This window comes from Lonchura striata, chromosome 1 (genome assembly GCF_046129695.1).
Source record: "Lonchura striata isolate bLonStr1 chromosome 1, bLonStr1.mat, whole genome shotgun sequence".
Taxonomy (NCBI): domain Eukaryota; kingdom Metazoa; phylum Chordata; class Aves; order Passeriformes; family Estrildidae; genus Lonchura; species Lonchura striata.
Genome location: NC_134603.1, coordinates 64,517,871 through 64,541,829, shown reverse-complemented (window position 1 = coordinate 64,541,829; position 23,959 = coordinate 64,517,871). Strand labels below are relative to the sequence as shown.

Here is a 23,959-nt window from a genome sequence, read left to right as displayed (position 1 = left end):
AAATAGCAGCCATATAAGCATTCAGCATAAGGTAGATACTTTTCTCCCCTACAAGTTCTATTGTTAATGGGAATTGGTTTTCAGAGCCAGTATTTCTGCATAAACCAGTATCTTTTCAGCAAATAAGATGTAAAAAGTTATCTGTCCACGTTATTCCTGAAACATGTTACGTGTATCTTTAAGCTATCCTTCAACCAAAGTTGCTATCTATAGAATCATTTATCAGCTTGCTTTAAGACTTTTATTGCAATCTGGTGTTGGATATATACATAGTATATTCTAAATTCTAGATATATAAATATATTGATATCATATCAAGACAGAGATTTAAATCTTTCTAAAGTATTGGTGTGATTCTGTATTGCTTACCCGAGCGCTGGCCTCTGTATGAATAGAGCGTGTCTTAGCTTGTTTGCAGCTGAAATGTCTTTTTTTCCTGTAAAGCCTTCTGTCTTGTTAACTGGTCTCCACTTGTAGTAACTAGATTTTCATTACCCAGTTCCATCTCCCTGCTTTTTTTAAGATTGAACTGCAGTTTAGTTTTTCTGTGTAATATCTGACTTTGGATTATAAATTAATTTAGCCATCAGCACTTGATCCTTGTTGAAGGGCAGTTTCCTGAAGGTATTTTTTTACGAGAGGTTCATTCACAGACCCAACAGGACTGCCAAAGCCACACCTGCTCTCTTCTCTTCACCAGTTTCAGGTAATACAGGATGTGGCCTTCAGTGTATATATTCAGAAGGTGCAGGCCTGCAAAGGGACAGTGTAAAATTGTCACTGTGAAATTTTGTATGAAGGCTGCCTCACCCCCTTTCTTTCACATTGTTGCATCCACAGTTGGTTTAGGAAACTGCTACTGCCATGGGACAGCTAAACCTGATGAACTCCCACCTTATGTGTTGCCATCAGTAATAAATGGGAAATAGGGCAAATTACTCCTACAGTCGTACCTGTGAGAGTAAACCAGCGACAGGGAGTTGGAATGGCTGCTACCAACACCAGCATTTTGGCCTTGTGGGATCTGTTCCCCCTGCTGGTGCAGGAAAAAGCTTAGGCTTAAACACCCCCCCACCCCCGCCCCCATATCAGTAAGGACTTTTTTAATTTTGTTAAATGCACAGTAGACAAATTTGGAGTCACTGAAACACTGAGTCCTGCAGTACCTTTCTATGGACCTCCATCCCAGAATAGTACCGAGTAATACTAAAAAAATCCAACTGGATAAACTGAGTTTTACAAAACACACTAAGGTATCACATGTAGTTCCTACATCCCCAAGCTGAGGATGTACAGTGGAGTTGGAGTCTTTGATTCAGTGGTCTTGACATAAACCCCTCAGTGTGAGTAGATGGCGAGCAGCACAAGGGTGCACTGTTTAGAAAAGCTCTCTGAAAAATCTCCCTGCTTAGAAAAGCTGAGTTTCTCGTCCATGGGGACCGAGAAAGACTTTGGGGTAGGAAAATCAAAACTTCACTTCCCTCAAAGGAGTCTGAATTTCATGCACTCACCCTCCTTCCCTCCCAGCTCCTCACAGAAGATGCACTCCTTCCAGCTTTCCAGGAAAAGCTGCTGAGGTGTTTGTGCTCCAAGAGCCCTCTTTTCTTTGCGGAGAAGAGAGGAGCTCAGTGCTCAAACATTTCCTTTTCTCCTCTACACTCCTCTCCCCAGCTTAGACCCAATTCAGGTGTCCTTCAGACTCACCGTCAGCAGCAGTGCTTTGGGAAGCTCTAGTCCAGTGTCCCCATTGCCTACGTATCCTGGCAGACCCTGGCATCCTTGCACGAGGCAGGCAGTGTGCTGGTCATTGCCTGTCTCTGGCAATGAACAGCCATGGGGCTGTTACTCTCAAAACCGTGTCTAAAGGTGAGGGAAAGAGAGGCTTTTCCAAGCCCTGTGTGGGGCGACCATGTTTCCTTCCCAGCTTGCAGCCTGGCTACAGCTGCTCTCTGAGCCTGCAGGGACCAGCACAAACCCTGTGCTGGGAAGCCTTCCTAAGCTTGATGAGGTGTGGGAAGAAAGCACCAAGTCCTCTGCATGGCCAGCTAGCAGCTTGCTGGCACTTCACTCCGGAAGCAAGGAGCTGCTACAGCTCCTCAGCTCACCTCAGGAGCTTGACAAATTAGTAATGGCCAAAAAGACAACCCCAACAACTAGGGGTGACTAGGAACACACATGCAACTGTAGCTAGCAAAGGTTTTCTAACCCATACTCCTATTTCTATGCTAGGCTGCCATAGCTCCCAGCTGGTCACCTGTAAAAAGCATCCTGAAATTAGTATTTGTGTTATTTGCCAACCCAAAAGCCAGTGCACAAGCTGCAACAAGTAAATGGGTAAAGGGAGGATTTATTTAGGCAAACATTTTGGCATACAGAAAACAGTGTGTCATTGGAATTACTGTATTTTAATGTCTGAAATTGTACAGAAAAGCAGAAGTATATGGGCCAAACTCATCTTGCCTGCTGATGGGTGGAGTTAGATTAAAGTGAAGGTGGTTTGATTTCCTACACCCTCCCAAGAGCCCATCACTGCCCTGGGCTCGGAGGTCAGGTCAGTCTGGAAGTTCCTGGTGCTGGCGGGGTCGGTCTGAGGATGTGTCCGTTGTATCCATGCAGTACCTTGTGTGTCAGCTGGAAAGCTTTGTCATGTCCACTGTAACCACGGCGCAGGCTCAGAAAAGATACCACTGCTGTGCGAACCAGGGTGTTCTTCAGTGTTTCTTTTTGCTAATTTACTGATAATTAGATTGCATAAATCTTTTGTTGTGATATTAGAAAAAAGTCTGGGAAAGTATCAACCAAAGTGAACACACTGGCTAATCTGGTTTGTTTTATATGAAAAATGCACATTGACCTCACAGTGAATGAAATTAAAAACTAACTCACTTAAAAAACAAAAAACCAAAACAAAAAAAACTTCACGCCTTAAATGGAAGCAGCAAATTGTTGCTCAGTCTCCTCTCATCCTAGCAAAATGACTAAGGGTATTATTTATGTACAAAACCAACAAATTTTAAAAAATTACCAAAACCCCCCGCGTCCCCCTTTCAAAAATACCCTAATTTTGAAAAGCAAAATTCACCATACCAGTGCTGGGGAGTAAACCTCATAGTTATTTTAAGTTTTCTTTTAAGTTTCGTTTTTTTCCATCTTTTTGCCATTACCTGCATTCCTTAGATTTCTTTCTTACATATGTAAAATGAACTAGCAACATCCCCTTACCCTCTTCTTTTTTCTTTTTTTTTTCTGTTCTGAAAGAACTTTGGAGTCTCAGTAATGTTTTCCCCATCAAATCATAGAAAACCCTTTTGTTATTTCTCTTCTTTAACACATAACATGTTCCTCCTTTGACCCTCATTTTCCCTTTTTTTCTCTCTCTCCCCCTTCTCCCTCCCACTCGTCTGTCCCCGTCGTCCACCGATCTAATCCTGGATCCTGCCCTTTCGTGGTTGCTGTCTTTCCCTCCCTCCTTCCCTCCTCCTCCTCCTCCTCCTCCTTCTCCCGGCCCCACCGCCCTGGCTGAACCCTCCCAACCTGTTTGTTCCTCTTCCTCTCTTCGTTTGCAGCTTAGAGATGGCTAAAGTCAGCACCCAGACCGCTTCCGTCACGACCCCTGTTGACCTCAACATGAACCTCTCTCAGTCTGCCACCCCTACCTCCACCCCCACCTCCATGGCCGTGCTGGCGGCCGCCTCCGCCGCTACCGTCAGTACCCCCCCTCCCCTACCAACTCTGCCAACCACCCACTATGCCGTTCCTGTCTCCAGTCTGCTTGGCATGAAAACTGTCCCACTCCTGGCACTAAATGCCGCGGCCGCCGCGGGGGCCACGGGGAGTTTGTCCGCTTACACTGCCAAAATTCCTTCGACGAGCGGGGTTAAGAAATCTGACCGCCAGAAGTTTGCTCCATATTGAAGGGATGAGACACAATGCAAGCTTTGCCAGCTCTTCCAAGAGTCTGTGGTAGATTCTAGTTATCAAGGAAACAATACGGCATCTTTTATTTTCTGTTCAATTGCTAGTGTTAACTGTTGCCGACTCAAGTCGTCTTCCGCTCTCCATAACACCTAACACCAGGCACCACCTACCAACTAGTTCCAACAGCAGCAGGTGCCATCCCGGGCCCTTCCTCCCCAAACGCTGTCCCTCTGATGGGGCTGCGCCCAGGGCTGGCCCTCAGCAGCCCCACAGCAAGGCAGGGCTGCCCCCTGCCCGCTAGGGAGATACAGTGAAGAGAAGGGAAAAAACGTAAATGAGGCAAAATGGTGACAGCAAGGCATAAAAATACCCTTAGATCCATTTGCAGGGATCCTTCCAACTGCAGAACAATTCCTTATGGCAAACTGGCATCTCTGATGTATTTTTTCTATTGCTAGAACGTGCAAATCTAGCACTTCTCATGATCACTAGTGCCCCTGCAATGCCCTGTGAAGTGCTGCTGGCCCCCTCAGACATTCTGCTGCTCCCAAACGACCTGGAGACCCCCATCCCAAAATTTGCCTACAAGCAGGAGATGGCAGTTAGGAGGTACCAACTTCAGGTGCTTCTACCTGTGCCCTTCCACATGATTCTTTTAAAGGGTGCAACCATTTTTCTCTGCTTTGGAAAAACATAATTTTAAGAACTCTGCTTTAGGGAGGGAGGGAGAGAGAGCAGTCTCCGTCTTTTGCAGTCAGATGTTTTGCATATACCAACACAGTACTTATTCCTTTAAAAGTACTTCAGAGCAAGTACAAACCAGATGCCGTCACTCTATCATATTTCCTCTCGTGTATGTTTTACTCAGACAAAATGACAATTTTTCCTTGGGTTTCTGTACAAAATACATCCCTGTTTAACTTCCCACTGATCATGCAGTCAGGTTGTATGGTAATCATGGAAACCATGTAGCATTTTAGAGGTCATTCAAAGGCTGTTGCCTGGACAGATCCTATCCCTTTACCAAGCACTTCAGGATGTTCAGATTAACTAAAACGAGACAGGTAATGGCAGCCAAAGCCAAGAGAGCTGGGGAATGGAGTGGCTGGTTGCCAGCTGTTGGAACTAGTTCTTGATTGCATTTTATGTTTGTCCATCCACCTTCTTTTTAATTTCTGTTTCATAACTCAATAATGCAATATTGTTTTCCTCACCACTTCCAAATTCAGAATCCCATTAGCCTGCCATGTTCATCCACTCTGCACTCCTTGGACACAAAGCTTTAACAATTGAACTGTATTCAGTGCATTTTAATATAAACTAAAAACACAATGCAAATGCAATACTTTCTAAAACATGGTATTTCAAAGTGTGTTATTGTATAGGGCTCAGTACTATCTCAGTATTTTGTGTCATTTCTGTATTCTGTGGGCTTTTCTTCACCTTAGCACCTTTGCACTAAGTTTTGTCACTGTAACCATTTGTAGAACTGCCATTGTTACAATTTGCACTTATCCGAGTGGGGTTTTTGGTTGGTTTTGTTGGGGTTTTTTTTTGTTTTGTTTTGTGGGTTTTTTGTTTGTTTGTGGGTTTTCTTTTTTCTTCTTTTTTTTTTTTTTTTTTTTTTCTGGTTGCATATAATGAAGGAAAAACTGGGAATAATGTCAAGGTATCACAGCTATTTAAAAGCTCTCAAAAACTGCTGTAAAATTGTTCTGGACTATTGTAACTGTCTCAATAATTGACATTTAAGAAAAAAAAACAAAACATCAACTTCTGTGTGAGAAAACTTGCCTGCACTGAAATGCTGTTCTATGCTGGTTGTACTCAAGTGGTATTTTTTTAATAGTGAGAAGATTTTTTTTTTTCTTTTTTTTTTTGCCTTTTTTTTCCTCATTTTTGTTCCTACATTTTAGGCTGTCTTCAGAAGTTACTGGCCTGGGGGCCCTGTAACGTATCTCATCATGCCCTAGTGCATTAGCCACCAGACAGGACTTTTCCAAAGCCCCATGAGACAATGCTTTCTATGGACTAAGCTACAGAGGAGTTTCTGCCATTTCTAACTTTCTTATTATTCTGAGACATCAAAAGAAAACACTTCCTTTACTCTTTAAGCAACTGTGCTTCCTAACTCTTGTGTTGCTTTCATTACTGTTCCAGTTTTAACACTGTTGTGGTTCATAACATAAAGCAAAGACAAGTTATTTTCGGGGGTTGGTTTTCATTGATGTTCATGCTTTGGCTAATCTGTATAAAAGCATGGGCTGTTAGTGTTCTAAACCACTGTATTCAGCTAGAGACTCGATAGCAAGTTAAATGAGACGTTTTTATAAATAAATTTTTTTCCTGATTAAAAAACAAAAAAAGACGTGGTAGCTTTGTGCATACAACTGTTGTGTTGTTTAAACTTTGTTCTTTGTAACCAAGTTGCTAACTTGTTATTGAAGAAGCACTATTTTATGGATTGTCAAACTAAGATCACAGACAAATTGCTTGTTTTCAATTAATGATTAAAGGTTTCATATCATCACGCTTAAGGTCCCAGTGCTCATTGGGAAACAGTGCAACATCTGTGCAAGACTGGCAACCTTAGTAAGGATGTTAGCCCATTGTTAGGCATGATGAGTCTCTTCAGGACTAGAGGGAGCCAGATTGTGCAATTAGTAGAGTAAGCAGTATTTCTACAAAACTTGATTTGTTTTTTAACAAAGCTGCATGTTGAGAACTTTTCAATGCATAGGAAAGACAAATTTGGCTTCATATTACAAGCAGCCACTGATTTGTATCTCTGGTCTTTTCCCAGACTGAGCTATAGATCAGATATAAAAGAATGAACTTGGATGCTGAGTACTGTATTACTAAAGCCCTTTGTAATACATTCCCGGCAGCACTGCCCAGTAGAGAGGCTTCCAGTCAGCACCTTCCACCCTGCCAGGAGCCAGCCCAACAGCTGGGAGGAGTAGGCAATGTGCAGTAGGATGGGGAATGGAGAGCTGAGCAGGCCCAGGAGCTGTCTCCTCCTGCCCTGACACTCTGCTCCAGCTGTTCAAACCCTCTTTTAGATCTGCTGAAGCACTGCAGTCACAGCCTTGAGTTCTGTCTTCACACAAGCAAAAGGAAGGGGCTGGCCCTGAGCTGTTGCTGCATTACAGCACCCCTGGCTGTGCTCTGGCCACCTCTGCTCTTAGGGCATTGGCAGTACTGGCACAGTACTGGTACTGCTCTGGCCTCAAGAGAAAACAGCTTTTGGCAGTGCAAGAGTAGCATCCTTAATGACACAAGACTGAGTGTACAACCTCCATCTCCCTGCTCTGTCAAAGGTCTCTATCTGCCTTCAGGGATTGAGCCTGGGGTCCTGCTTCCCTTCCCTGCCCCCGCTGAGCTTTTGGGGCATACCACAATTATTCCCCATGGTCTCCAGGGTACAGAGAGCTCTCAAGTCTGAGCCTGGAACCAGGGCACAACAGGCTGTGCATGCAGACTTGGAGACTGGTAGAAATCAACAGCTTTCTCCATAAAGATGCAGCTACAGAATAACCCCTGATGATGAAGGGTGCCAAGGGGCATTACAGAACAGCTCACTGCACCCCAGCACCCAGGAGGCCTTACCCAGTGTTGACAATTAGCTATTCCAACCCTTAGAAAAACTATAGGCTGTAATACTAATTTGATAAAATTCTCTGTTATTATTGCTTAAAATATATTTTTATTACTTGAAATGTATTTAACTTCTCATTCTTGAAAGGAAAGCTGAAGCTGCTTTCACAGCAGAGACCTCTATAAGTCTTCATTTCTTCAACAGCAAAAACTATTTCTATGGCTAGTCTGGCTACTGTAAATTTTAAAAATACATATATATTATTGCAGGTTAACACTAAGTAGGTCAAAGCTTTGCTTTCCCAGTAAAGTTGCCAGGCAAAGGGCAGCAACAGCTCTGGGGCGTGTAGTATCTTTCACATTAATAATTCACATGTGCCTTGCAGAACTGAAAGATTTAAACAAAATAGTGCAGGGGCACATTTGTGTGAGGAATGAGGAGAGGTAAAATAAAGACACATGGACTAAGAAAGAAGTCTTCTGAGAGGGTTTTTGCAAAAATACAGGCAGAAATGTGCTAACATCTAAGCTTAATTTCATTATTTTAGTTGGAAAATATTTCTGAATAGCAAGAAAAAGCTCCTAATAGCTTCAATATACAAAACAGACAAAAGACAAGGTTGTAAAGAAAAAAAGGGGGGTGGGGGGAAGGGTAAAGAATAATAGTAATCTAGACAGAAAAGTAAACCACTCATGCCCAAAGGTAGATAAGAGGAAGCATGTACTCACTGTGAAAAGGTCACTGCCCACACAAATGTGAGTTTTCAGATGAAAGACAGCACAAATTCTGCAGCTTTTGCGTCATCAAATTGGAATTGGGTTTCTGGAAATATCTCAAATGAATTCAAGCAGCTCTATTGTGTTTCTCAAGTGAAAAAACATTGACAACATGAATCCTGTCTGGAACCAGAAGGAAAATAAACAAAGTTAGTCCTCTGTTAATACACAGAGTGTTTTCTGTTCTCAGGCATAGCCAGAGGGCATCTGTGGGCCTCAAGGTTCACATCTGGGCCAGTCAAGCTCCTAGGAAGCAGCAGTGTCTCACTGGTGCCATGAACAGAGGCACCTGGGAAGTGCCTCAGTCTCAGAAGGCAAGGTACTGTTTGCTGAGTTTCACAAGACAGTCTGAAAATCCAATTTCTTCCACAGCCTTAACACCAGCTGAATGTATTCCAGTACTGTTTGTATTCTGGGGCCAGGACCTTCCCCTTCTGAACTGAGTGGCTCAACAGTGGCACAGCTTCTGCAGGGAAGACTGTCAGGCCGCTCAACTGGGTAACACAAAGTGTGTGTTCAAAGGACAGCATCAAAAGGAGGGATTTGAACAGAGATCTCTTCTATCCCCTGTAACTTCTGCAGCCACCAGTGGTGCAAGGCATTAGTGCCGCCACAGTATTTTTGGAAGAAAGACCTGGTTTAGATGTTTACAAAAAGGAATTGCTCACATTTGTTTTCCCAGCTATCGGGCCAGGATAATTCTAATGAGCTGATGAACAGAAGATCAAATGAAGGCAGATACTGAAAAACTGCTTCACACCTGAAATTGCCATCTCTTGGCCCGAGCAACACTTTCTAGGGATGTAAGTACACACTGCCCTTCTTGGCACTGAAGTGTACTTAATTCCATGGTTCCAGGAAGGAATGCAGTAATGTTGATTAAATCAGTTTCTGCATCAGTGCATGTGTCCTGTCCCCCTACAGACTGGCATGTGTCTTATGACAATAACTGAAATTAAAGAGTCAAAGTCATTTGATGGTACCTATCACAAGGAAATTTCTGTAACATTACATACTCACACTGTGGTTTCTAATGACAGCTACAACATGATTAATGCAGGCTGAATGTCTGATTTTCTAGGGCAACCATTATTAATTATAAGAAAAAAAAGTATTCTTAAGTGCTGAAAATATTTTAGTAATATGATTTTTCTCATTTCTAGCTCAGAGTTTTTAAGATTATAAAATGCAGAGAATGTAATTATAGTGGAATGTAATAAGCAAAATTTGTCTCTCCTCAAATTGAATTTATTGGCAGGGGGCCTGGCCAAAGCTAACATTATTTTTTTTTTTTTCAATCAGTATTTTCAATTTGAAACAAATTTTAAAATTAAATGCTGAGGAGAAACAATCACATTATCAAATGAGAACTTTGGTTTGCTGTTATTTGGGTTTGTTGGTTTTGTACAGTCACTTTTGGGCTCCCCTGTACCAAATACAGACCTTGTTCCATATCTAAGGCGTGACAGCAGCAGCTTATTTCTTCAAGCAGGAGAGAAGTTAGCACAGCAGTTACCACTGGTGACTGCCTGCCTTGCCAGAGGAGAGCTCGCTACCTGCAGCTGTAGCTATGGTGAGCTGCTCCCTGGAAATCCATTTCAAACATGCAGACACACACATTCTGCCCCTGGAAGTCACTTACCAGCTCCAAAACCAGCTCCAAAACCACTGGACTGGGGAATCTCAACTATTTGGTGGCATGAAATTCCACAGTTCCTAAGTTTGGACAACTTTCCATTACTAAATGAGTAAATAAGGATTACAAATGTCTTCCCTAACTCCGTTTGCTGCAAGTCCTGCAGATCAGAGAATTAAAATAGTCTTCCTAATGCCAATTAAAATTTCATTTTTAATAATGGTTATTGACAGAGCTAATTATTAGGATTACTTTCATCTTTATTGTTAAGAAACAGAATTCAAGGAAGTTAAGAAATGAGAAAGAAATTAAGTACATATTTTAAAAACAATCATTTCCTCTGGTTAATAATCTATCTGAATAGCTCATCAGAAGTACAAAAATTGTTTTCTAAAACTGAAGACATACTTAAGATTACAAATTATCCATATGTTTTTCTAAGATACAGGAGATTTTTTCCCTTAATAAATTAGCTTGACTACTAAATGAGATTAGGCTACTTCTCTCTTACAGCCATGCTTTCATTGCTAAAAAGCAGGATGATTTCTTACCCTCTTGACACAACAGCACTTGCACGTCAGTGGTCAAAAGGGACAAAGAGATTTCCATCATCTTCACAAAACTCTCTAAAAGCTTTGTTTCAAATGCTGAAGAAAGGTAGAGTTGTATGCAGTAAGCTGTAAAACACTTGGATAAAACCATGTTTGGAGATCTGTGAGATCCAAGGAAAAGTGCACCAACTCCTAAACAAGACACAACCAAGAGGGATGGATGCTGTAACTTCCCCAGCAATGCACACACCCCCTGGCTGGCCCATCCTTACCCTTTCAGCAAGTTATGCAAGGAGAACAAATAGAATGATGAGTGATCTGGCGTTTGTTCCTGCCATCTTCTCCTAGTAACAGTGGGGTACACTGATTTGGATTTGAATGTTCAAGATCCTTGCACTGTGACTAAACTCACTGCCTTTAGCTTCTTACCACAAGATACCTTTAAAGATGAAGGCAACTGGACTAAAACAGCTGAACTGATGCTCAGTTAATTTCCTACTCATCCACAGTTGAAACCATGATTTACAGATTTATGTGCAAGATGAAAGTAAAATTACAGAAAAATGTACAAAAAGGTAGTGCAATTTATAGACTCGGAGATTAGCATTTTTATACTGTCAAAACATGCATGTCCACAATGCTCATTACATTCATTACATCTGTTTCTCTGATATTAAGCCAAATACAGAGTGGTTCTGAAGTTTAAGTGTTAACAAGTTTGTGTACTTTGGTGAGTGGGGTCAGTGAAAAGCAAAGATAAGCAGAACAATCAGAAACTTAGCTTAGCTTTTCTCAGAGGGAAGTTGAGGGACTGTGCTTTGGTTTGTTTTGAAAAAGACTGTCCTGTTAACATTGCACCACCCACTCAGATGGAAGTTCTCTTTACAGGATAAATGGATTTAGAGATCTTTCACTGCAGCATGAAGGCACCTTAGACATTGATGTTTGAAAGTTTCCCGCTTTCTAAAGACATTTTATTTCCATTTTCGTCCAGCTAAGTTTTCTCCAACTTGTCCAAAGATTCATAATTAATTTCAATATTCTCTGAACACTTATTCTATTCAATACTCTTTGAATGTTGCTATCTCGGTGACAGTCCTAATTCATGTAAGACTTCTTGTGTCACATCAAGTATTTCAGCAGCAACAGCTACTTACACTTCCTCTTACTATGCTGTAAGCCAGCCTGTGAGTGCAGGAAAGTGTGGCAGCCATAAACCACTAGGGACCATTGCCTGAATTTTGACAGCTTTATAAATAGGAAGAGCTGAACCCAAGGATCGTGGAAATTCAGTGATAAAAAAGCATCTCACTGTAAGGAAAGGACTTCTGCCATATCAAATATTTTCCCCAAAACAAGCAAATCAAACACCTAAGTTTAGTTCTAATCTTAATTGCTTGGTTGATAACCATCTCTGAGTCAAGTAACTGGAATGCTTTCGTAAGAGCAAAGCTTGTTTTCTCCGTTTAAAATCTCACTTCTAAATCTAGAATATTAAAGAAATGGTTAACCTGTTCTTAACAACTTTACTTTTTTATATCATTCAAGCCACACATTCCTGTTATTTTAAAAATGTCCTCATCAAATTTGAAATATTTGAAGATTTAAAGAAGTAAAAAAAAAAAAAGACACTTACCAAAGGTAGCTCTGCTCTCCATTTCCCAGTCTTGTCAAGTTTGATAATTCTTGGTTTTACCTAATCTGTGTTTATCAGAACAGAATCAATTGTAGATGTTTTCTGTGCCTAAGATAGTATTTTAACAAAATTTCCAGTATCTGCAGTTTTTATTTTACCTCCTCAGTTTCCAGTGCAGTACCTTCCTCTCAGGCATTTTGTTACCCTTTCATTAAGTGATGCAGATATGTAACCACTGTGTTCTCCTCCCTGTGGTTCAAGAAGTGTGAGGTATGCTACATGATGGCTGCACTAAGCAAAACAGGAGACTATAAAGAAAAATATGCAGCAGTGCTATGGCACATTATAGGCTATACACTGTGGAGAAGCTGTAGCTCAGCATTTCTGAGCTTAGACCTTATAAACACAGAGAAACTGTAACAGACCCTAAAAAAAATGTACATATTTTATTGGGAGTTGGGGCAATGGACAGAAGGACACCTATAAATTTTAAAAAAACATAAATGCATAATATTTTCCCTAAACCCCCAACCTAGGAAAAATCTGTAGACTATGAACGTCTATAGACATTAAGCTGATTCAAAATTACCAAACTGAGCTAATGTTTCCAAAAGCCTAGAGATTCTTTACACATTTATTAATCCCACTAAAATACTTCCAGTAGGAAACAGTAATTTTAATAGGAAAGGTGCATTCAGTATTGTAAAACATTTGCAATATACAGTTTTTACAACAAGTAATACACCACTGTAGATCTACAAATTTTTTTCAATAAGCTTGGCTCTTTACCTCACAATCCTCTTTAAATAAATATTTAACAGAAGAATCTCCCTTCTAACAATGGAAGTAAGACCACAGATAAAAAGAGTCAACCATGTTGCAGAAATGCTACAACAAAGCCCCTTTCACCCGCCAGTCTTGTGACAACAAATCCTGCAGTTCTTCTTCATCTTCACTACCAACATCCTCCTCCTCTTTCTCTTGTGCTGCTTTTAATTTCATGGCTTCCTTTAACTTCTCCTTCATCTCGTCCTGGCGGTTCCGCAAAAGCTCAACACGGCGGTAGCATTCGCTGTTGGAAAGTGAAACACTTGTTAAAGGCCTTTCCACATTAATATGATCACCTCCAATGCTGGATTTTGCTTTTACAACTTTGGATAAAGAAGCTTCCCATCAGTGAAAAAGAAATAAGCTTTCAAGATGCTAGTGTACCCTCTCAGTGTTCATCATGTGAAAACTCTGCTCAAGGAAAGGAGAGGTTTGGTCAATTCTCTAGCAATGAGATCTAATCCAAATACTTAACAACTGCTATACAGTCACAAACTATTTTTCAGAAAGCACAGAACCAATATCCATCTCCACAGAAGAAGGAACACCATTCTTTGTTCCATTTATGGTTCTCATGAGAGAAAGTATGACATCAATTTTGATAACTTAGTGGTAGCATCTCTGAAAATAAAAAAAAAACGGCACAAAGTGTTCAGATTCTTTATCTGCTTCCTCTGTGGTAACAGAAGATTTTAAGTAAACACAATCCAAAGGTTTCACATTTCCATCCACTCAAAAAGTTCTGTCCTTGAATTGTGTTTTATAACCATTCTAGCCACTTTAAACGGAGTATTTTTTTTGAAAATGCCAAGCAGTACCAGCCTGATTAAAATTCTCCTTTGACTCTTTCATTGTTATTTGCATTTTATTTTCTGGATTCTGTTTCCCCTGGCATATTACCAACATGATTCTTACAGACAGTCATAGCTGAAGATTTGAAGGCCGAGGAATTTATTTCATTTTCAACTTTATTTGAAATAGCCTGCATTTGAATGCACTCAAAGTCCAAGTTACAAGAAGTCTTTAAAAATGTGTTTAGAACTTTTACTTTGGGGAAAAATAATTATAGTTAAACCTTGAAGTACTCTACAAATTTTTGAATTTGGTTCTATGTACTTACAGCCCTAGCTAGTGAGAAAAATAAATCCTCAAAGAGAGGCAGGTTTAGCTCAAGCCCTCAGCAGAATTACATTAACATTGTTAAAAGACATTCCTGTAATAGCAGAGTTCAGCTTGAACCCAATGCTCTTGTTACCATACACTGCTGATTATATGCAGCATGTAAATCTGCCCAGATGGTTGAAGTGTTGCTTTAATTTCTAGTGTCTTCTTTTTGTTGCATCTCTTTCTTCTCAGTCACTACTATTGCCATTATCAGTGTTAATAAATACCAGAGTGTCGAGCTACACGGAAATGGTAACAAACTGCTCCACTGAGCTGTGTTTCAGATTACCTGAGTTCAAACCAATGCCCATCCAACCACCACACCCACTATTTCAGCAAAACAAAACCAAACAAACCGCTTCATGTAATGAAGTGCATCACTCAACAAACCTTTAAGTAAACTTCTACTAGAATTATGAGGGTTTGCCACAGGACATTTTCAATACAGATAATGTTTCTTAAAAATGTTCACATAAATTCTACATCCATCAGAATTCCCATGGAAATAAAAATTAAGACAATAAGCCCCTTGGCAGGGGAAGAGGGACAGTTTGTTCCAAAAATTTGCCTTGTGTGCTTTCAGTGATTGCAGTGCATTCTGTCTTTTGGATAAAGTTACAAAACTTTGGATAAAAATCCATGTCTTTATTAGGTGTCATTCTGCAATTTGAGGGAGTCTGGCCTTCAAATGATTAATGAAAGGTAGCATCGCAGATTAGAAGTGTTTTTATCACTCTAATCAAAGAGCAATGCATTACTGCTAGAGAACAGAGAATTTGAGGAAAAATTGATCTACTTACATCTGCTCATCAATTTCTCCAATCTGGCGATCTAGTCGTCCCTCCTCATCATCTTCTGCCACTATTGCTTCTGAAATCTAAACCAGAAAAGCACTGAGAAAATTCACCTTCATCCTGAATTCCACTTCCACTCCTTTACAATGTCTGTGTCCTCCCCTGCTCCCCTCTACCTGAAGTTAGTGTCAGTCTCCTCTATGTATATTCCCATCTTTAGAAGGGCAAATACAGAAAAAAAAATAGTCTGGTTAAATTTGAAATGGAAATGCTTTTTCTTAAAATCAAAAGTAGTTTGGCTGCTTTGGGGTTAATCTTTGGAAATTCTCAATACACTACGATTTGAAACTGATCATAAACAAACAACACACATCCACAGTCTGAGGCTGAAACGGGAGCTCTATCCCAGTGCTTGGGACTTAAATACACACCACTTATTGAACATGCTGTTTAAATATTCCCACTAGATCCCGAAGTGTTTCTAACCTGTTATTTTTTTCAGCATATACTTTCTCAAATCTGAATGTCTGGGAGATGCTATGCAATCAATGGTCCACGCATAACTGAGAAGATTCCTCCTAAACTGAAGAATTATCTGAATGGCTTATGCTAGCAAAATGTATCCACCACCGCTTTTGTATGAACATTCGCTCTGTTTATAGTGCTGACTGCTTTAAAATGAGCAATGATACATTTTTCTGCACCACTTTTCTTAGCAGTTGACATGAGTAACTATTTACAATTAAAATAATTTAAAGGATAGCAAATACTCTAAGGCAAGACTGAGAACATCAGGTAATCTGTAGTGCAGTTTTAAATTCTAAACACCTGCTGCAGGAAGACTGTCCATGCAATGGTAACAGTGAAAAACTGAAGTACAGAAAAACTGGCCAAATTTACATGTCTCAAATTCTTCTGTCATCTTCCCAGATTTTGGAGTTCATTTCCAGTACATTTAAATTAAACACTAAATCCAGGTTACCTACACTTTATAGATACTTTTTTAAAAAGACAGAAAAATTGGTAGTGTTTTTAAAAGTTAAAATATGAATACAGAGCTAAAGAAGAGCCCACAATTGTGTCCTGTTTGGACACAGGACACTGATCTGAGGTATATGCTAGCTATATATATTTAAATAAAATACAGTGTAAAAAATATAACTAGATACATATGACTGGATCTTGATTAATAGTTTTCAACTTTATTTCATTTATGTGGAAAATACAAGGAACCCTTTGCTCATTTATAAAGTGCATTTAACCACACACTGCATTGAAACAAACAGCTGACAAATGCAGATGTCGGCTGTTCTGCAGAGCTGCATGAAACTGTTGTTTTCCTTATTGTGTATAGTATTTAGAATCAATAAATATAGATTCCATTACTTACTGTGTTGACCTGTCGCATTGCCTTTTGAAATTCATCCCATTCTTTGTCCATCTGATCCTTTGGAGCATCAACTTTTCTCACCTAAGGAACATGGAAATTTATAAATTAACAGTTTAAGTCTAATGACTCTCTGGGGCACTGTAAAAAAAAAACAGGAGAAATATGAAAAAATATGCTGTGTTATCAGAAAAGTCTGGTTGATACATTTCAGTTTAAGTAATAGATATGAGTGACAGAGTGCAGCTGCACCATGGTTTCAGAAGAAAAATCTGACTCTACTTCTGGATTAAAACAACATCCGTGATTGCAGCATTAAAGAATAATTATTGACTAAAAGTGGCTCGTGTGGAATGTCTGGAGCAACAAAAGTGAGTTTGATGGTCTGTCATTTCACTGTGTCAGGTGATAACTTATATTATTCTGTAAGCTGCCTGTACAATTGCATACAGTAGCCATTTCACAAGCCAAAAAGCAGTGAACATAAAGCATCAAACCCTTCAGTCACTAGTCTGCTGGTGTTAGGTAGCCTGACTGTATTTCAAATATAGTTTAATTTTGTTGGCTAACAGAAGAAACTGTACAGATACAAACCAATCTTAATGACATGCAAAGCTTTTTATTCTGTGGTAGGTGGCATTTAATACTAGGACATGAAGTCTGAAAAAGTAGTAGTGGTAAGAATGTGTTTAAGATCTACAGCCAAGGTAATCAAAGCCAGATTGTGCTTTTAATGCAAATAAATAAACAAGGTAGTCTACCTGTGTAATTGAAACTTCCACAATTCAAGACTGGAAGATGTGGCATATAATATATTTTAGAGGACAGATTATGCCTGACTCAGGACTGGTTAGAAATTATGTAGCTAGGAGAATTAATAGTTTGAACATAGCAAGTCATGATACCATCTTTTTTTGCATTAGTTTTATTTTCCCTTTATTCATTCTGGTCTTTTGGTGACATGTCCGTTGTCACCTTAGCAAAGACAACAGTTTGGTGTGTTTTGTTCCTGAGTGATTATACAAAGTCAAGTAGTCAAGTAATATGAATTAAGTTTATAGAATAAATTAGAAGCGTCCAAGCAAACTCATACTGGGAAGTAATAGTCATCATTTCATTTTTCTGTTCTGTTATTATTTCTATCATGTACTGTGTTATTATGCATTGTGGTTGTCTTTTGTAATTCATAATTATTTGTATTTCTTACAATAAATTTAAACACTAAAGTTATTCTTTTTTCTTGAAATATTTATCTAATCCAGAATTTATTTGCGTTATAAGTACGTGATGCAAATAACAAGCATTTTTCACACCCACAATCTCCCTTTCAAACGCCCAGTTAACTCTTCAAATAATTATTTTGTGTACAATTCCAACACAGAACCACTGCAGTCACCTCAATATAAGTGATGTCACAAACATTTTACTTCTTCTGAGTATTAGTTACACTTAGAAAGGGCTGATTAAAAGGAAGAGCCACTGCAAGCAATTCAGTGGCACAAGTAACCACTTGTAAATTTATCAGTGCAGGCAATAACCCGAACAAAGGTCACTAACCAGTGTCCTCATAGATACAAACAGATTCTCCTTTCCTGAATTCCCAACTTATGAAACTAAGTATTTGAAAAATTTAATACTTCAGTTAAACACAGAACAAAAAAAAAAAAAAAAAAAGCCAAAGCATGGCTTTTTCTGCTACATATTTCAATATTTGAAATATCATTATTCAAAACTCTTCACATATGGCAACACATGGGCATGAGCACTGCCAAAAGAGTCTTGCCAGAGCAAATAAAACACCTAAGCTTGTTAGCTGGGCCAGTGGGAATAACTGAACATGAAGAAGCATTATTTGGAAGGTCTCCAAATTAGATGTCATGGCTTGGCTTCACAATGCCATTTAAATACACCAGCAGCTTTCCACTGTAAGAACAAGGAAATAAAGAAAATAAAAATTCTTTGGCCTATAGCACTATATTTCAATTTAAAAAGCAAGAAAGCCATCAAATCTGTGGCAAATTTCACAAAACAAAACAAAAGAAAAGGTTTGTATTTCAAATACCAGTGTTTATTTTGGTCATCATTTGCACCGTGCAAGCTGACGTATGAATGTTTTTGAATTCCAAGATTTTTAGTTGTGGGGTTTTTTTTATGAGAAATAAAGTGAATACCCACATTTCTTTTCTGATCATCATAAAACCCCAAAGTGGTAAAAGATGAGAGGGCTGGAGACCAAGTTCACTCTTGTGCTGTAACCAGTACTACAGATGACAGTGTGTGCCATAATGGCACTGTTTTCATTCCAACAGGATGCACCCTATCAGTCACACAGTGACTCAACACTTTCCAGCAGGATGTCACAAAGGACATTATAGAAGTATTATATCCTCAGTTCCAAAGCAAAATTGAACGTACAAATTAAGTGAACTGCTTTTCCTGGGATGACTCACAGAAATCTCAGTTCAGTATTCCAGCCAACAAATGACATTTCTTTAAGAGTCACAGAGAACCAAAATCAAAAATACCTTCTGAGAGATGACTTTAACAAGCTCTTCCTGCCCACCTCCATCCCTTTTCATGTTTTCTAATTCACACAGAATGAATGTTTAAAGCTGCACCAGGGGAGGTTCAGACTGGGCAGTAGGAAGCATTTCTATACCAAGAGGGTGGGCAAACACTGGAACAGCCTTCCTGGAGAGGTGGCTGATGCCCCAAGCCTGTCAGCACTTAAAAAGCATTTGGACAGAGCAAGTTTTAGCTTCTGTTCAGCCCTGAAGTTTTCAGGCAGTTGGACTGGATGGTTATTGCAGGTCACTTCCAACTGAAATAGTCTATTTTAGTCTAAATAGTTCCGTTATTTTCTTATATTCTGGTATGATTGCCTGGAAAAGCATCCTTACTACTTTGAAAATCATTACAACTGGCAGAAATAAATCCAGTAACATAAAACAAGTAGATCACTTACTTTTGCATCCACTTCAGGATCATCAAAGAAACCTTCTGGCAAAGCTTCAGCAGTGTTTTCTTTCCTGAAATATTTGATTACTATTAGCCCAAGTTAACACTTTACAATCTGCTTTACTTCAGAGTTAAAAGCAGTCAAGAACAAAATTCATAATCCTTTGTGTAAGTATGCAGAAACACAGCAAGATTTTTAAGCTTTTAATTTTATCTACAACCACGAAAACCTCCCCCTTCAGCTTGGTCTTTCCTCACTTTGAAGGAACAGCACAGAAAGGTTTAAATCTCACTGTTAAAACAAGAGCTGTAGCTTATGATTCTTAAACTGTTCTTTCCAGTGTGCTGAACACCGGAACATTGTAACAGCACAGTTTCTACTTCTGAAAGACTAAAGCACTGTCTAAAGGAGTGCTCAAGTGAGCTGAACCATTACCATAGAACAAGCAGTTTCCTTTAAACAGTGGAAAGCAGTGGTTGACATGAAGCTCCCACAGTAACCTGTGTTAAAATTTGCAAAGAGATGTCAAACACTCTGTATGACATTGCTCCATCTCTTCTCTTGTCCCTAGGGTGCAAGATACCTGTCTGAAATAATGCCTGAGGCTCACATATATACAAACTGTTCTGCATGAAACATAACAATAAGTTCTAAGTGATCACAGTCCCTATCTCCTGGAAGATAAACGTATATTTACAGTTCCTAAGACTATCAATATTTGATTTGACTGCTTACCTTTCAATTACCTTCTCTTGTATCTCTGCTTTCTGTATGGATCCTGAATGAGAAACTATAGGAGCAGCTGGAGTTCTGGTGTCAAAAAAGTCTATAGGAAAGGACAGAAGTCTATGACAAAAAGAACAGATGTTCAGGCATTTTCTAAAATTCCTACTAAACAGGAATTTCAGTTAGCACCTTACTGAATCAAGGAAAGAACAGCCAGATGTTACTTCCCTTGGCAACCTCAAACAAGTAGAACATACAATCAATAAGAAACCACCACACAATAAAAGGAGATTCTTGGCTAGTTTATCTCTACTTCCAGTATTACACACCCTCACCACCACCTAATGGCAATAATTAGAAAAATAAAAACCTTTCATCATCAGTTAAATCACAGTTTCTCCTTACAGAGAATTACTATTAATTACTAAGAATTACTAATTACTATTTCAGTCATCATTACCTGCAGGCAGAGAATTAGCTATTACTTCTTGAGTTGGAGGTGGAATTTCAGTTTTATGCACAACCGAAGACTTGCTTGATTGTTCTTGTTCCTCCTCTTCATCATCATCGTCGTCATCGTAATTCCCTGACAATAAACTGGGACCTCGGCGCTTGGAAAGCTGTACACTGGCACTCTCTTGCTCTGCTTCATCAAAGAAATCTGCTGGCAGCCTGGTAAAGAGCCCACAACACAACTGTTTGAAACTTCACAGCAATGACTCCAGTCCAGCAGCAGCAGCCCTGTCCCTCTGTGAGCAATGCAGGCCGTGAGGTACTGAGCAATGCCCTCAGCCGCACAGCTGCCAACACAGCCACTGTCTGAGGGCAGCACACACTTGGGGCTCTCATTTTACATCCTTCAGAAATGTCCAGGTTAATTATAAAAAATATTTTAGATCCATTTTTTCATTTGCATATTCACATTAATAAAAATAAGCCGTAACAAATTGGAATGGTGGTTCAAGTAATTCTTTTTCCACCTACTAAGTAATTTGCTACTTAATTTTCGTACCTAGTGCTGTCTAGGGACTGCAATTTAGAACAGCCACATAGGCTCAGCAATGAGAAAACATAGATTTGCTGGAATAGCTGCAGCCTGAAAGCCAAATATTTTTCCACATTATATTTTAAACTAATTATACCAACAAGTTCAAAACTGGACAAACCTCTCAAGTGTTAATTTTCAACAAAAACTCAAACTCCTACAAGGAAACAGCAAGTTTCTAGCAACTTCCTATGCAAGGTAGCAATTTATCCTGTGAAGTGTAAAGGAGACCCACAAGTGTCGCTTGACATCTACCAACCCTACAAAGATGTCCGAATACCATCAGAAATTTCTAGGGGAAGTTGAGATGCTTAACCCAACCCCTTGAAGTCAAATACATTCCTATATTTGTACAAGTTCAACCACAGCATATGCACCTACATGAATTTTAGGTGACAAAAACCATCCTAATGAAGATCTGTCATTTGCCAGTAGGTTTTGTTAATAAATATCATTTAATTATACATTCAAATTTTTTTCTTAATTTCAGACTGCCACCTCTTCTGTTGGATCTCAGCATTTTTAGAGTACATGCTACAATCTGGTTATGTTCAAGCTGTGTAATAGCACCAGATGTCAATCCTTTGAAATCTTTTGGTGACAGTAAAATAACTCTTGTTTTCTCAGAAAGTCTTAAGAGTTGATACAATTATGTCCACCCAGGAAAATGCTGCCATGTTCAGGAATATACAGCTCTGTTAGAGAACAGGCAGAAGCAGGATCTGCTGACTCTCTGAACCTTTGCCCCTGTCTAGGAAGCAGAGACAACGAAGAGCTGGATGAGAATGCATCCATTGGTAGTTAGAAAGAATTCACACATAATAACAAGATCTACTTACCCCGATGAAGACGTGTGTGGCTTTTCGTCTGTACCTGTACAACAGCCAAGAGTCACTTCTTAGAATCCAGGCTTTTAAAAGAAACAATCCCCTGACTTCTATGACAGCACCAAGTTCCCAGATGCATATGTATTTATCGTGTCTCATATATTTACATGTCTGGTAGCACCAAGGCAAAAAATTAACTGTCTTTCCTTTGGCAAGAACTTTGGTGCATGGTTTGAGGAAAACTGAAAAGGAATAACACCACTTCTAGGCAAGTGCTCCTACTGCTTAATTTACACTGCTTCTCAAACTATTTGGGCCAAGCCCACAGTTCCCTTATCTAACTTAACCCAATAACCCAGAAAAAACCAGATAAACTCCCAAAAGCACAGTTCTCTCCTGACATAGAACTCACAGAGAAAGGGCAAGCAAACTTTTCCCCTTTTCAGCAGCAATGAGCTGACATTAACTGAACAATGAGTATGAATACACTCACTTCCACAGAAACAAAACAAACCAAAAACATTCAAGATGTAAAATGGATGGATTCTGGCAAGCATTTCTCTCTCTCATCACCTTTTACTCTCTTTAGGTCTGTATTTTCTGTCTCAACTGTTTTTCTCTTGACAGAATGAGACGATGTGCCAGCAGCTGAGCCAGTGGCCGTCTGCTTTGTGCCTTTTAATTCTGCAACTTTCTGTAAAGGAATAAGAATTTGGGACACGTTACTAGCAGTAACTTCTGGATTGCAGTTTAAAATACAGAGTTTTTACAACAGCTCATCAAAGTGAGCTAATACATTTCTAGAACAGTATCACTGAAACAGACACCACAGGTACCAAAAGAAAGACCAGTGTTTCTGTCAGCCTCTGGAATGATGTGGCATGGAGAAAGAAGAACTGACACTCACACAAGGCAGGCTGTACTAATAAGAATGAAGACAGAGCAGTGACACTGACAGCAGTAAGGCACTGGAGAAAAGAACAGGAAGGCTGGGTTTATTCTAAGGTCGTAGCTATTAAGTTTTAGAATTAAAACATGGCGTTTTAACAGCATGAAAGACATCCCCTGCTTTGCCACAGTTATCTAGTCCAAATGCAGGCAATGAACTGCAACCTCTCTGTTTCTTTGGTCTTTTCCTGAGTACTTGTAAAATTAAACACAGTCTTTCAGCTTTTGCTAAGAAGTAGCAGCAGAACTTAAAAAGATTTTAAAAAAAAATGGGTCGCATTCAAGTTACAAACTCCCTGACTTGCTTTACAAGTTCTTCGTATTTACTATTGATTTACAGAGGAAGACAAGAGTATGTCTTCTCAAGCCCGCATAAGCTGTCACTTGACAGCTCACAGGTCCCAGGCGATCCCGGGAAGGCGGGAGCGGGGTTCCAAGTCCGAGCTGCAGACAAGTGACAGCCAAAACCTGCCGCTAAGGTGGGAGCTGCTTCACCGGAGGAGCGGACCCCTGAAAGCCACGGGACCCCCTTTTTAAGGGCAGGCTTTGCAACCCCGGCAGGGAGAACAGAAGCCAGACGGAGCAGCCAGGCTGGTTCCCACCCTCACCCCGGCGGCGCTCCGCGGCTCCCACTGCCACAGAGCCGGGAGCAGCGAGCCCGCGGACCCCGCTGCGGCCCTCCCTTCCAAGGGCTGCCCGGCAGCAAGGCCCGGCCGAGCCCGCCGCGCCGCTCACCTCGCGGTGCTGCTTGCCCAGGACGTGTGTCTGCCACAGCAGCTCGCCCTTGACGGGCGCGTTGCACAGGGAGCAGCTCAGGTGCCCCAGGCTGTTGTACGTGTCGGCCGCGTTAAGGGAAGCACCGTGCGGGGCGCGGAGCCCTCCCTCCACCCATCCCTCCCTGCCTCCTTGCCGAGCTCTAGGGAGCCGGGTGCCGAGGATATTTGGCGAAGGGCGAGTCGATGCGCTTCTTGCCGGCGTTCTGGCGCTGCTTCTCCCTCATGAGGCGCCGCAGCTCCTCCTGCCGCACCTGCTTCCGCCCCGCGCCCGCCCCGGCCGCCGCCATCTTCGCCCGGCGCGCGCGGGCGGCGCCGGCGCGCGCGTGACGCTGCGGGAGCGCCGGGAAGGGAGCGGGCGGGGAGGAGGAGGAGGAGGAGGAAGGAGAATAG

General features: G+C 40.5%; 2 protein-coding genes across 14 annotated transcripts in view; one reads left to right on the top strand and one right to left on the bottom strand.

Annotated features, from left to right (window-relative positions):
- LOC110469722 (poly(rC)-binding protein 3) overlaps window positions 1–17,514 on the top strand; it is a 497,662-nt gene extending 480,148 nt beyond the window's left edge. For 9 of the 13 annotated variants that reach the window (XM_077784918.1, XM_077784925.1, XM_077784921.1 and 6 more), the window contains one exon: window positions 3,567–5,199. In XM_077784918.1, the coding sequence (XP_077641044.1) occupies window positions 3,567–3,915 (349 nt within the window). In that variant the 3' untranslated portion in view covers window positions 3,916–5,199. Of the gene's footprint in view, window positions 1–3,566; window positions 5,200–5,834; window positions 6,449–15,403 lie in introns of those variants that run through there. The other 4 variants (XM_077784945.1, XM_077784942.1, XM_077784941.1 and 1 more) reach the window with 3 other exon arrangements.
- Window positions 12,720–23,878, bottom strand: ZNF830 (zinc finger protein 830). The gene is made up of 10 exons (XM_021528758.3): window positions 23,735–23,878; window positions 23,529–23,628; window positions 22,419–22,539; window positions 21,858–21,891; window positions 20,434–20,645; window positions 19,983–20,073; window positions 19,254–19,317; window positions 16,292–16,372; window positions 14,908–14,984; window positions 12,720–13,187 (listed from the first exon to the last, which is right to left on the bottom strand). Exons 1-10 carry the CDS (start codon window positions 23,854–23,856, stop codon window positions 13,004–13,006), a joined length of 1,086 nt encoding a protein of 361 aa, XP_021384433.2. The 5' UTR covers window positions 23,857–23,878; the 3' UTR covers window positions 12,720–13,003.
- Between the last annotated feature and the right edge of the window lie 81 nt (window positions 23,879–23,959).